Raw genomic sequence first — 11,838 nt, forward strand, 5'->3', positions numbered from 1 at the left:
TCCCCATTCGTCGGGGCTGTTAACGAGTTATCGGATCCAAAACCCGACCCGATAGCTTAACAGCGTTCCGTTACGGTGGATGCCACGTGTCGGTCACCCTTGACGAAAGCACTTCTCTGACGCGCGATTTATCGTCATGAAAGTGGACACTTCCGTGATGATAATTTTGGTAATGTCATGGAACACTTCTACGATAACACGGGTATGACTATCTTGATTCTGTCATAAAATCGTCATGGATGTACATGCATGACAAAAAAACGCGACCTACTGTGACAAACACGTATCATCACGGAAGTGTATTTTTTTGTAGTGATAGCAACAAGGATCTCCAACGAGCATGCAAATACACATAGTAGTAGAAGAATAGTGAATCATATGTGAGTGCAAGCAAGGATCACAATTGCATGGCAAAGGCATATAAAGAGGCATAACATGCAAAGTGAACACGGTAAAATGTGCGTAAGGTGACAAGTGGTATATAGCCCATAGCTCTGTGAGAGCCAAGTAAAAGATATGCGCGTAGTCCTTGCGCGAAGGGAACGGTGTGAAGGACAATCCACGGGATCCCAAGTCATCGTTGCTCTCAAGAGCTCGTTTTGTCAACTCATGGGATTTTGAGGTTGAAAAATATTCTTGAGTACCTACACAAAACAAAGGAAAATGAAATTGTGTGTGTGTGTGGTATATGTACAAATCATCCATTATGATGCATATGTGCATGTGTTGGTTAGCATAGCACAAGATAGCCAATGCTCAAATAAATGATGCGTGAAAAAGAAACATGTCATCCACCATGAAACGTTTGTTGTTATGTATAGGATAATGGAGACCCATATTGTGTAATGCATCATGAGAATTATGTAGGGCATTGTCATGGATGGTATGCATATGGTGCACACAAGGGATGGAATCATGTGACCTACATTCATGTACATGGCATGGTATATGGGATGAATTGCACAAATTTTGCAAAGGTAGCATAGCAATATCATCGCAAGAGAAGCAAAGTCCAATAACCATTATCTTGTCATCTATGCCATAAGTGCAAATGGGATTTATTTTAATGGGGCATGCATATTTACTATGTTGAGATTGTAATGATGCAACATGGGAGATCTCACTCATAGCATATGACAAGTTTAATGGATTGTCAAACATGACGTGACCGGTAGAATTTTGACATGATATCCTATGGAGCATAGCATCACAACTAGGCAAATCGACATGCTCTTCATCATATACATCATAAATGGTTGGCACAACTAAGCATGTAGAAGACATAGTATGTGGTGAATCCATAAGGTGATCAACATCATGGAAGCAATCGATGTCAATATAGTCTACTAGTGGGACAAGTGAAGGTCCATTACCTTTGTTACCTTTAGAGCTCCGCTCTTGTGTTGTAGGTGAGGTGGAAAAAATGGACACTTGGTCAATAGCTTCGTCAACTTGATGGTACCATGTGGGGGTGCATCGTCGTCCACCATGGCCATTTTGTCCATTGGAGGTATGGACCCATTGAGTGTAGGCATGTAGTCATGTAGGAAACCTAGCACCAAAGAAAACACACTCGGAATAGAGGTTATGTTGTTAGAAATCATAGTTTCCTCACATGCCCTCGCAACTCCCTCACTCACTAAGTGTTGTGTCTCACTCACTCCTGCTAGGATGCTCTCCCTCATATGGTTGGTGGAGTCACTCAAATGGCTCTCAACCTCACATAGGATGTGTGGCATGCTTCGTGTGTGGGGCTAGACAAAATTTTATGGAGTCAAATGGTGGTAAAACCAAGATGAGTAGCTCGGGCACGTCGCTAGCTTTCCAACGAGTCAAAGAACACCGAAATCGGAGTTCGGGAGTGGGAGATATGGCCGAAACAAGCAATCAGTCAAAGCAGTTTTTGAACTAGCGGACAGTCGGGTCCTGTGGAGCGGATAGTCTGGTCCTCATTCGAAACACTAGATCCATGGATCAAAATCAACAGAAACTCACAAGAACATCAAACCACAAGAATTTTTTTGGGGAAATTTTTGAAATTGGGGAGAAAATTCAAACTAAGGCAAGAAAGTGGTGGATTGGGGTTCCAAATTCGTGAGAACCTTGCTCTGATCCAAGATGTTTTAGGTTGGAACCCTAAGTGGAGATCTTTCACGAATTGGAGGGGGAATCCCACGAAGAATAGGAAAAAATCACAGGAGGAACACTCAAGAAGAAGCCCAATTACACATCCACTAGATTCAAATCCACACAAGATCCACCAAGGTACAAAAACAATAAGAGAACAAGGGTACATGATAAGGTTCATCCCAAATCCAAGAAGGAGATGAGGTCTTGATGATCCTATGATGGGGATCCTTCCCTAGATGGGGTTCTTGAATCCACTAGGGATCTTCTCCTAGGAGGTCTGGGTCTCCATGGGAGAAGGTAGATAGGAGCAAAGCTCTCAAGATCATATCATGTACTTTGCTAACCCAAAAAACTTAGAGGAGCATGGGATATATAGTCTAGGGGCGAAGGGGTATGGGCCTCGGTGGTTACATGGGATTTTTAGCCCAATTCATAGCGAAACCGGGCGGACCGGACAGTCCGGTGGTAAGGACCGGACAGTCCGGTGAGTCCAGATGCATATTCGGGTGCCATTAAAATGTCCGCTGTGGGGACCGGACTGCCCGGTAGTGCAATTTCTACACGCTTCCTTTTCTTCATCTTGACACTTCCGGTCAGCTCTTGGGTCTTGGGGTCCTTCTCCTTGGCCTCCGGGAAGCTTCCTAGCTCCTTGGTGGCGGTTGCCCTCGTACCTAATGATGCACGACAGTCCATGGTGACGTAGCAACCAAGTCCAATGGATATACTCATGTAAATCTCGAAGAGGAGCGGGTTCACCTTAAGTTCGATAGATCCACTTGGGACTTGAGGTGCTAAAAAGGTGTACATGGAGATGAGCGTAGGATGCTCCGCATCAATAACTAATATTGAATAATGCACCATAAGTAGGATGTAACTTTATTGCATAACTATTGACTTAACATGCATGCATAGGGAATCGTAAACCTTAACACCAATATTATTACTAAACCACAATTACTCACCAACATGACACATATTATCATCTCCGTATCGCAAAACTATTGCAAGGAATAAAACTTTATCATATCCAATCATCTTCATGAAAGTTTTCATTATATCCTTCTTGGGTATTCATCATATTGGGACTGTCGGGTGGATGACCCCCGGGTAGTCCCAAGACGGTGATCCGGACGGGGTGCCGGCCTGCCCGGGCCGGCTACTCCGGCTCACGCCTGCAGTCGGCTTCTCTAGCCAGCCGGCACCCGGAGTCAACTACGGTGTACCATCGAACACGCGCAGACGAGATGGTCGTACCCTACAGCAGCACACTATTGACAAATAGTGGAGCACTATGCGCATCGTCATCAACAGTGGCGCATCATCATCAACAGTGGCGGATCGTCATCCACGGTTCCCCCTTGTCCCCTAAGCGTCTAGGGGTCTGCTCATAGAAGACCCGAGGGGGCCTCCTCGCTGCGGTATGCTCGTGGACGCTTGTTCCCGCCTCTCTTCAGATGATGACACTGATACGTCTCCAACGTAACTATAATTTTTGATTGTTACATGCTATTATATTATCTATCTTGGATGTTTTATACGCACCACACTAGTGGTGCTCGGCCAGGTCTGCGCCGGCACCAACGCGGATTTCAAGGAGCAGATGGAGCTGGTACTCCGTCACTCCATCGTCCACACCAACGGCTCGGTTCCGCCATCGGGGGCGCTCCTCCCCATGAAGCCAGAGCCGGCTTCCCCTCCATGCTCTTCGCCGCCGTGTAGTCGCGGCGTCCAAATTAGACGCCACGTCAAGGAAGAGAGGCTCTCGCCGCCGCCCCAGCGCATCGTGAAGGAGGAGCGGCTCTCGCCGCCGCCGCCGCCCCGGCGCATCATGAAGGAGTAGCGCCGCTCGCCGCCGCCGCCCCGGCCCAAAGCGCGCAGGAGCATTCTGCACTACCTCCACGGAGGCTTCTCACTGTCGTCATCCCGGAGTGCCATGACGGCGTGGGAGTACGCCGACCAGGAGTAGCGCCGGCGGGACAGACGCAATACCGCTCGTCGATCCCAGTTCGCGGACTCCGATGTCCCGCTGCCACACATCACGGCAGATGCAGACCTGGCGTACGCTTGGGCCTTGGACCGCTCCATGACGACGTCGAAGACGGCAAAGCGCTGTCTCCGCCGCCTCGACGGGGAAATGGTCAGGTACAACGAGGAATGGTCCCTCACCGAGATCGCTGCCGCCGCCAACGATGACGCCTCCAACGACCGCCGCCCTCTCCCCCAGCCCACATCCTCGGTTGCCACGGCCGCACTGTGCACGACGCAGGAGGAGGCGGAGAGGATCATCCGCGAGCGTCAGGCGGCCGCTGGGAAGCCCTGCCGCTGCGCCACCACCTTCCGCCGCCCCAAGCCCGATAAGGCGATAACGACGACTCCGATGGCGGCCCGGCCAACGATGATGAAGGAGGAGCAGCCGGCCAGCCCGGCATTGGCTGCGAGGTCCCGTGAACTATAGGATAGCTTAGGGTTTTAGTTTTAGGTTTTTAGTTCACCGGACGAAATATCATTCAGTTTTCTGTATAAATTATCCAACTTTCAATGAAATCCGCCGTGTTTATATCAAAATTCGTTATGTTTGCATGAATTTCGTCCGGTTGGTTTGAGTTGTTGTGAAAATGTATACGACTAGCGTTGGATGTCGACCTCCCGCATTCGTGTCTGTGGAATGGTTCTCCGTATCCACGAACGAATGCGGAAGGTTTTTTTGGGGCTGCCAAGCGACAGTTTGGAACTGTGTTTGGGGCAGAGATCTAACCGTGTGCGACAGACGGTTCTCCTCACTGTCCTATATATACGCCTCTCGTCTCGCTTCGGAGCTCCTCCGTAGAAGCGCGATTGGTTTGCTGTAGCCACTAGCCAGTGCCCAGTGGCGCGCCCAATGGTAGCTAGCGAGCGAGCGTGTGCCACGACTCCATCATAAGCTATACGTAGGTGTCTAAGCTAGCATCTATCTCTAGGTCGACCATGCTGGCCTTCGCCAAGCGCACGAGCTGCACGACCACCGATCCGCCTCTGGCGGATAGCTACCGTGCGCTGCTCTGCAGAGGCAAGCTCGAGGGTGGCGGCGCTGCGTCGGCGCATGCGGTGGAGAGCCTGGCCATGCTGGAGGGTGACCTGCCAATTATCGACTTGAAGCGCCTGGCGAGCCGCGACGCGAGGGAGAGCAAGGCGTGCGCGGAGGCCATGGCGAGAGCTGCGTCGGAGTGGGGCTTCTTCCAGGTGGTCTACCACGGCGTGGGGCGGGAGCTTTTAGAGGAGATGAGGCGGGAGCAGGCGAGGCTGTTCCGCCTGCCGTTCGGTACCAAGGACAAGGCCGGGCTCCTCAACGGCTCGTACCGGTGGGGCAACCCGACGGCCACGTCGCTCGGGCAGCTCTCGTGGTCGGAGTCCTTCCACGTTCCGCTCCCCAGCATCTCCCGGGAAGACTGCGACCGCGGAAAGCTCAGCACGTTGAGGTAGAGTACGTGCGTAAGCATGCATGCAAGCCCGTATCTATGCTTGATTACTTGTTCGGCTGATGGCTGACGAGCAAAAGTTTTGTCACTCGAGCAGGGGAGTGATGCAGGAGGTGGCGGACGCGATGTCGCAGGTGGCGGGCACGGTGGCCGGGATGCTGGCGGAGAACCTCCGGCACGAGGCAGGCGGCGAGTCGGCGTTCCCGGCAGGGTGCGACGGGACGACGTGCTTCCTGCGGCTTAACAGGTACCCGGCGTGCCCGTTTGCGGCGGACTCCTTCGGCATGGTGCCGCACACGGACAGCGACTTCCTCACCATCCTCTGCCAGGACCAGGTCGGGGGGCTACAGCTCATCAAGGACTCCCGCTGGGTCGCCGTGAAGCCCCACGCCGACGCGCTCATTGTCAACGTCGGCGATCTGTTTCAGGCGTGGAGCAACAACAGGTACAAGAGCGTGGAGCATAAGGTGGTGGCCAATTCCAAGGCGGAGCGTTTCTCCGTCGCCTACTTCCTGTGCCCGTCGTCGGACTCGTCCGTCGGAACATGCGGCGAGCCGTCGCCGTACAAGCCGTTTACCTTTGGAGAGTATAGGAGGAGTGTACAGGATGATGTCAAGAGAACCGGGAAAAAGATTGGACTCCCCAACTTTCTCAAACGTTCTACGGTTCACGGCCTCGATGACGACACGATGGACCTCTCTTCTTAACATTTGTGAACTCAGTCTCACCGTCCGCAGTTCGGAGTTGGCACACCTCGATGATACATACGCTTGTGCGTATTCTAAAAAAAAAGTAGTAGACGACCTTGTGACATACATGTAGTACAACAATGAATGTGCCAAGGTATGGTACCATTCGGTTATACATTTGTTGGGGATCCTAACCGATGTGGTATCATTCGGTCGCACATGAGAACGTTCAAGCACAAGTCACAGGGATAGCTAGACCGGTAGTAGGATGGTGGTCGCGACATGCTGCCAGATGGCCTCTGTATGATCTGTCATTGATGTATATTATGGTGACTTAATACATGATAAATGTTCATTGTCATCGTTCAGGGATATAGGCATCTAGTTGAATCTCGTCAACAAATCTCAGTGTCATGTTGTGGTTTTTTTTTGAACATCAGAGCGCTCATATACACGCGCATATACTCATCTATATGAATGCACACACGCACACCCTATCCCGGGAACGTCTCCTCCCACTGAATGCGCATCGCCGGAAATCCTGAAATAAATCCAAGAATAAATGCGAACACCAGGAATTAAACCCTGGTGCGCTGGAGATACCACATTCCCTATAACCATCCAACCACGAGTTGGTTCGCCATGTTGTGATAGTTGGTCCTGATAAAACCACTGTACACGTCAGATTTCTAACAAAACAGAAGAGGCCCCTTTGCAACTTACCACCACAGACTCATAGTGCTTGCTGGTACTGCATGGTCTGTGCGACTCCATCTTCCAATGACACACGGTTTTACCATCAATTCGGTCTTACTTGTCTTTTAACAAAGTTGACACAGGTCATTCCACTATCGAAGAGTTTACAATGCACACATTATCGTGAGTAGTTCAGAGTAAAAATTGTCATGAAGCTTTTCACAGAAAGGGTGCAATGCAAAAAATAATTGCGCCAAACTCCCTATGGGTCCTCGTGCTTGTCGTTGCCTTGGAGAAGTTAACCACAAAAATTAATACCCCAAGCTCCGAGAAGGCACCATAGCAGCTCACCCGTTGTGCAGACCTCAGACTTGGCCCACCGCAAGGGACAAAACCATTGCTGCTAAGGCTCATCCGTTAGGTTGCCCATACCTGTTATATCCTTGAGACGCCGCCTTCCCATGATCGAGTGATGGAAAAACATTAATTAGAGTCCCCTCTGCGGCTCTTCCTTCCGCAAGCCCTGCTTGGACCGCTCCCAGAGAAACGTCGCCATTAACGTGGTGACAAACTCATGTACAACATCTCGGAAGCCACTGCCGACACCAGATCTAGTACCAGTGCGAGGGAGATGATGCCAGAGAACACACAATTATATGAGAATGGCATAGTAGCGCCACCCTAAGAGATCGAGATGCTCGCTAACTCCTAGAGTCAAGATGGCGGGAGTCGGGGCCCTCTTGTTGCTGGAACGACACCATGGCCATGGAAGCACTACTGACGAGGAACTTTAATCATATCCTAAGTATGAGTCGGCACCAAACTAACCCTCCTCACAGTTACCGGCGATCATAATTTTATTTGATTAATCCAATATAAAAACCTATGCACAACCTCAAAAGTGTACAAAAGATTATCGTCTTTTCTATAATCAGCATGAAAGGTGGACCTCGAATTCTTATGATCTAATTCCTATAATCACCATGTACTAATAACCAGCTTACTCTCTAAAGCACATCTAGTCTCTTGCACCTTGCTTAAAGTTGCTCGACTTTTCGCCTTCTTTGTTGCTCGGAGGAGGATTCGTCCAGCATCCTCAACATGTCTCTAGCTTTTCAGAAAAGAGAGCATATATATCTTCACATCCTGTTTGCTACCATTGACCGTCAGTAGGTAATGAGACGAATCTTCCTTTCTTGTCATGTACTCCCTATGTTTCAGAATATAAGGTACACCGTATTTTTGTGGAAGTCAAACTAGAAATATGACGCTCATACAAATTACATGCAAAATGACAAAGCTACTGTGCATATGGGCAGCAACTTGTACACCAGTCAGCCATTTGGGCGGTTAACTGCAATTTTGTCATATCCAAAAGTCGTACGAAACTGTACAACAACATATGAACGCAATTATTCTGTCGTGACATATAAGTACAAATATTTACATTGGAAAATAGCTTTTTTTTTGCGCAGAGGACGCTTTGAATTAAATAGTTACCTACTCCAGATAGTATTCGTACGTAAATTTGAATTAGATAGTATTCGTAGGTAAATTTGATAGTATGAGAAGAAGAAATTCCATCACTCGCAAAAGAGAAAAAAACAATTACCATAGCTCTATGGGCACATGATGAGCTTCACCTGCAAAGGCCCTTCCCTATCGATCCTGCCGCAGGCATCGATCTGATTTGACGCTCAGGAATGGGCCGAGCTAGGGCAAGCTTTGTGCTGCCGCCGATGTGTACGTGGCGAAACATAGTCTCCTCAAATGGGCCAGAAAGTTTTCTTGTGTGTGTGGTGTGGGTTCGCTGCCAAAAGAAGTGCCATTTGCTGCACGCCTCTGTTTCGGAATATGTTCGACTGTTCAAGTAGATTTCTACACGACGCACGTATGAGTAATGGCCATACAATTTTAAAAGGCCTCTGTCGTTGTTGGGTGACACTTCCCTCTCATTTTTCCTTTTATTTTTGGGAAAAGTTGTTCCTGCATTATATTCAAGGAAGGTACTCGTATTTCGCCTTCCTTTTTTATTTTTATTTTTCGCTTGTTCTGAGGATATTGTTGGCTGTGTGCATCTCAGTTATGCAGAGGCCGGGTGTTACTTAAACCTTTTAAGTAATAAAGCGCCCCTTTTCGAAAAAATTCAAGGAAGGTACTCGTATATTACACCAGTGGGCTAGAATATACACTTCATCGGCACCAGTAAAGGACGCGGAACTAAAGTAGCATAAATTTTTACAGGATGCACGCAACCATGTGAAGGGTGCAGCATGTCATGTGGCCTTGAATCGGACCGGTCGAACGCTCGAATCAGCCTCCGATAGTGCCGCCGGAATCTTTGAATTTTCAAACTTGCCTCTCTTGGCACTTCTTTTCCGAAAGTTCCCCGTCTTTGCCATTATTATTTTCTGCCGCCCAAGCATCTCAATCTCGCGTTATGTGGCCTCTGGGGTAGACGTTCACGACATGCATGAGAGTTTGAAGCCATGTCCAATTATTTTCTGCAGAACACCATCTGAAAGACATGTTGGACGATCTTTATGGTAATAATTGGGCCGATGCACCGTCGAACTAGTAGTTGGTATACCATATTGATATGGTTCGGTGATTTTTTTTTGTGCCAAAAATTGCCATAATATTTACACTGTAATTGCCATAGAGTTTACACTAAATTTGCCATTATATGTTTCATATATTATTTTTTCTTCTAGATTTAAAACTACCTTTGTATTTTTTTAACTATTTTTCATGTCCAATTTTATTAATTGACGATGGTAAATTTTAGTAAATAACCACGGCAAATTTAATTCATGGGGCATGGTAATTTTTAGTAATTCATCATGACAAATTTAGTTTATAAATCATGGCAATTTTAGTATTTTTGACCATTGAAATTATTCTTTGAATGAACCATGGCAAAATTGTGCATGTATATGGCAAATTTAAGTAATTCATCAAGACAATTTTAATTTGTGGTTCATGGAAAATTTGAGTCAGTGACCATGCATTTTTAAAGTAATTGACGATGAATGTCAAAATTATTTCATGGATTATGGCAAATTTTAGTAATTCACCATGGCAAGTTTAGTTTCTTAATTTCCCGTTTTATAACATGTCAAAATTTACTTTCAACGTAGAAGAAAAAGTGGTTGAAACATATAATGGCAACTTCAGTCTAAACACCTTGGCAATTTATGTGCAAGACATGTCAACTTTAAACCAAAAAAAGTTGTCGAAGCATATCGATATGGGATCGAGTTTCAAAGTTCTCGTCGTGATGGATTTAATTGTGAAAACACTTTTTCAATCGTATTTTTCATTTAAGAGATAAAACATTTTAAAAACTGAAAACCTGAAAAATTCCTGGTGACGTCATCAGTATCGTCACTTGTGCATGCATGCGGTGACGTGAAGAAATCTATGGTCATGGGCGTATTGTCAGGTGTCGCTTCCACCACACGTGTGGTGGTTATCGGCGTCCCTTTTTCAACCCTATTCGGCCAATCCTTCATCGCCTTCTTTATTTTCAACCATGTTCACCTTTATCTTCTTCAGACTCACTCTAAGGCTTCATTATTCTTTCATCTTCTTCTTTCTCTATTTCTTTTCTTATGTGCAATTACATCCTTGACTTCATATGAACTCATCAATTCGCCGTGTTACGTCTCTTTGCAACTTCATGCCATGGTTTTTCCAATGAACACTCTGTACACTCTAGTTGCGCATCCTCTTCATGTTCTGTCGGATCTCCATGGTTTTTCAGACTGAAATTGATCGTCTCTTTTTCCCTTGTCCTTAACGCGGTACGACAGATTAAGCCATCTCGCACATTAATATCTCTTCTATTGTGACTTGATTAATTACATATACCACTACAGTCGCATTGTTTCACCCACACCTATTCTTCTTCCATTTGATATTTTTGTTAGTAGGAACCTATTAGATCTTGTTTTGTTAAGTTACATTTTGCGAAACTTGCCATTTGTTTCTTTTGTATGATAATTTACATTAACTCTTAATTTTTATGTTGCCAACCTTGCCAGACATAAAGTATCATCACTAGTTTCTGTCTTTCAAAGTTGCCTTACAAGAAGGGCTTACGTGTCAAAACGTTCGTCTGTCGTGGTAGGTGGATGCAGTTGCATTGGCCGCTGGACCACTGGTTCATTCGTTTGTCAAGACGGTGGTGTTCATCAGTTTGGGTGCCAAGAGTGTAGCGTGCCATCGCCTGCCGCATTAGATGTGGGTGCCTATTTGAGTTGATGGGTGGGCTGCTGAACTACCACTATTAGCGTGCCTTTGTCTTCCGCATTAGATGTTGGTGAACTTTTTAGCCGACAAGTGATGGATGGACGTGGTAGGAACCGCTTGGGGCATGATATTATGTTTGATACTATGAATGTGCCATATGGATCGACGAGGTACGAGATGTACATGCATAATAAATTATTATCGTCTACTCTGGATGGCTTGAATGTCCCAACGTTTTCCTTAATGTGTTTGTGGTTATGCAGTTTGGGTACCCATGGAAGAAGAAGCATGCCAAGCATGCCAACTTAATGGCAGCTACTACGCCAACTGCCCATTCCTATCATTCCATGTAACCTCGCCGTCTTCCATGCTTCGCTCAATGGCCATTGGCCGCGCCTATAAAATGCGAATGCTAGGCCCTAATATAGTGAATTCAATGCCCACGCTCTATATTATCACTGTTAGGTGTAGTTTGCCTGACTTCTCAGTTTCATTTAGTATGTTCGTTTGAACCTCCAGGCCCTTGGATCCTTCCTCATCTTTGTGCCTCTAGCAAGTGACGAGGAGCGGATGAAGGATGAGAGCCAGATGTAGGAGGAGGATGCCTTTATCAT

General features: G+C 46.9%; 1 protein-coding gene across 1 annotated transcript; it reads left to right on the forward strand.

Moving 5' to 3' along the window:
• Positions 1 to 5,010: 5,010 nt before the first annotated feature.
• LOC119293881 (gibberellin 2-beta-dioxygenase 6-like) lies at positions 5,011 to 6,568 on the forward strand. Its single transcript, XM_037572215.1, has 2 exons — positions 5,011 to 5,585; positions 5,683 to 6,568. Exons 1-2 carry the CDS (start codon positions 5,095 to 5,097, stop codon positions 6,290 to 6,292), a joined length of 1,101 nt encoding a protein of 366 aa, XP_037428112.1. The 5' UTR covers positions 5,011 to 5,094; the 3' UTR covers positions 6,293 to 6,568.
• The last annotated feature ends 5,270 nt before the right edge of the window (positions 6,569 to 11,838 follow it).

This window comes from Triticum dicoccoides, chromosome 4B (assembly GCF_002162155.2).
Source record: "Triticum dicoccoides isolate Atlit2015 ecotype Zavitan chromosome 4B, WEW_v2.0, whole genome shotgun sequence".
Lineage (NCBI taxonomy): Eukaryota > Viridiplantae > Streptophyta > Magnoliopsida > Poales > Poaceae > Triticum > Triticum dicoccoides.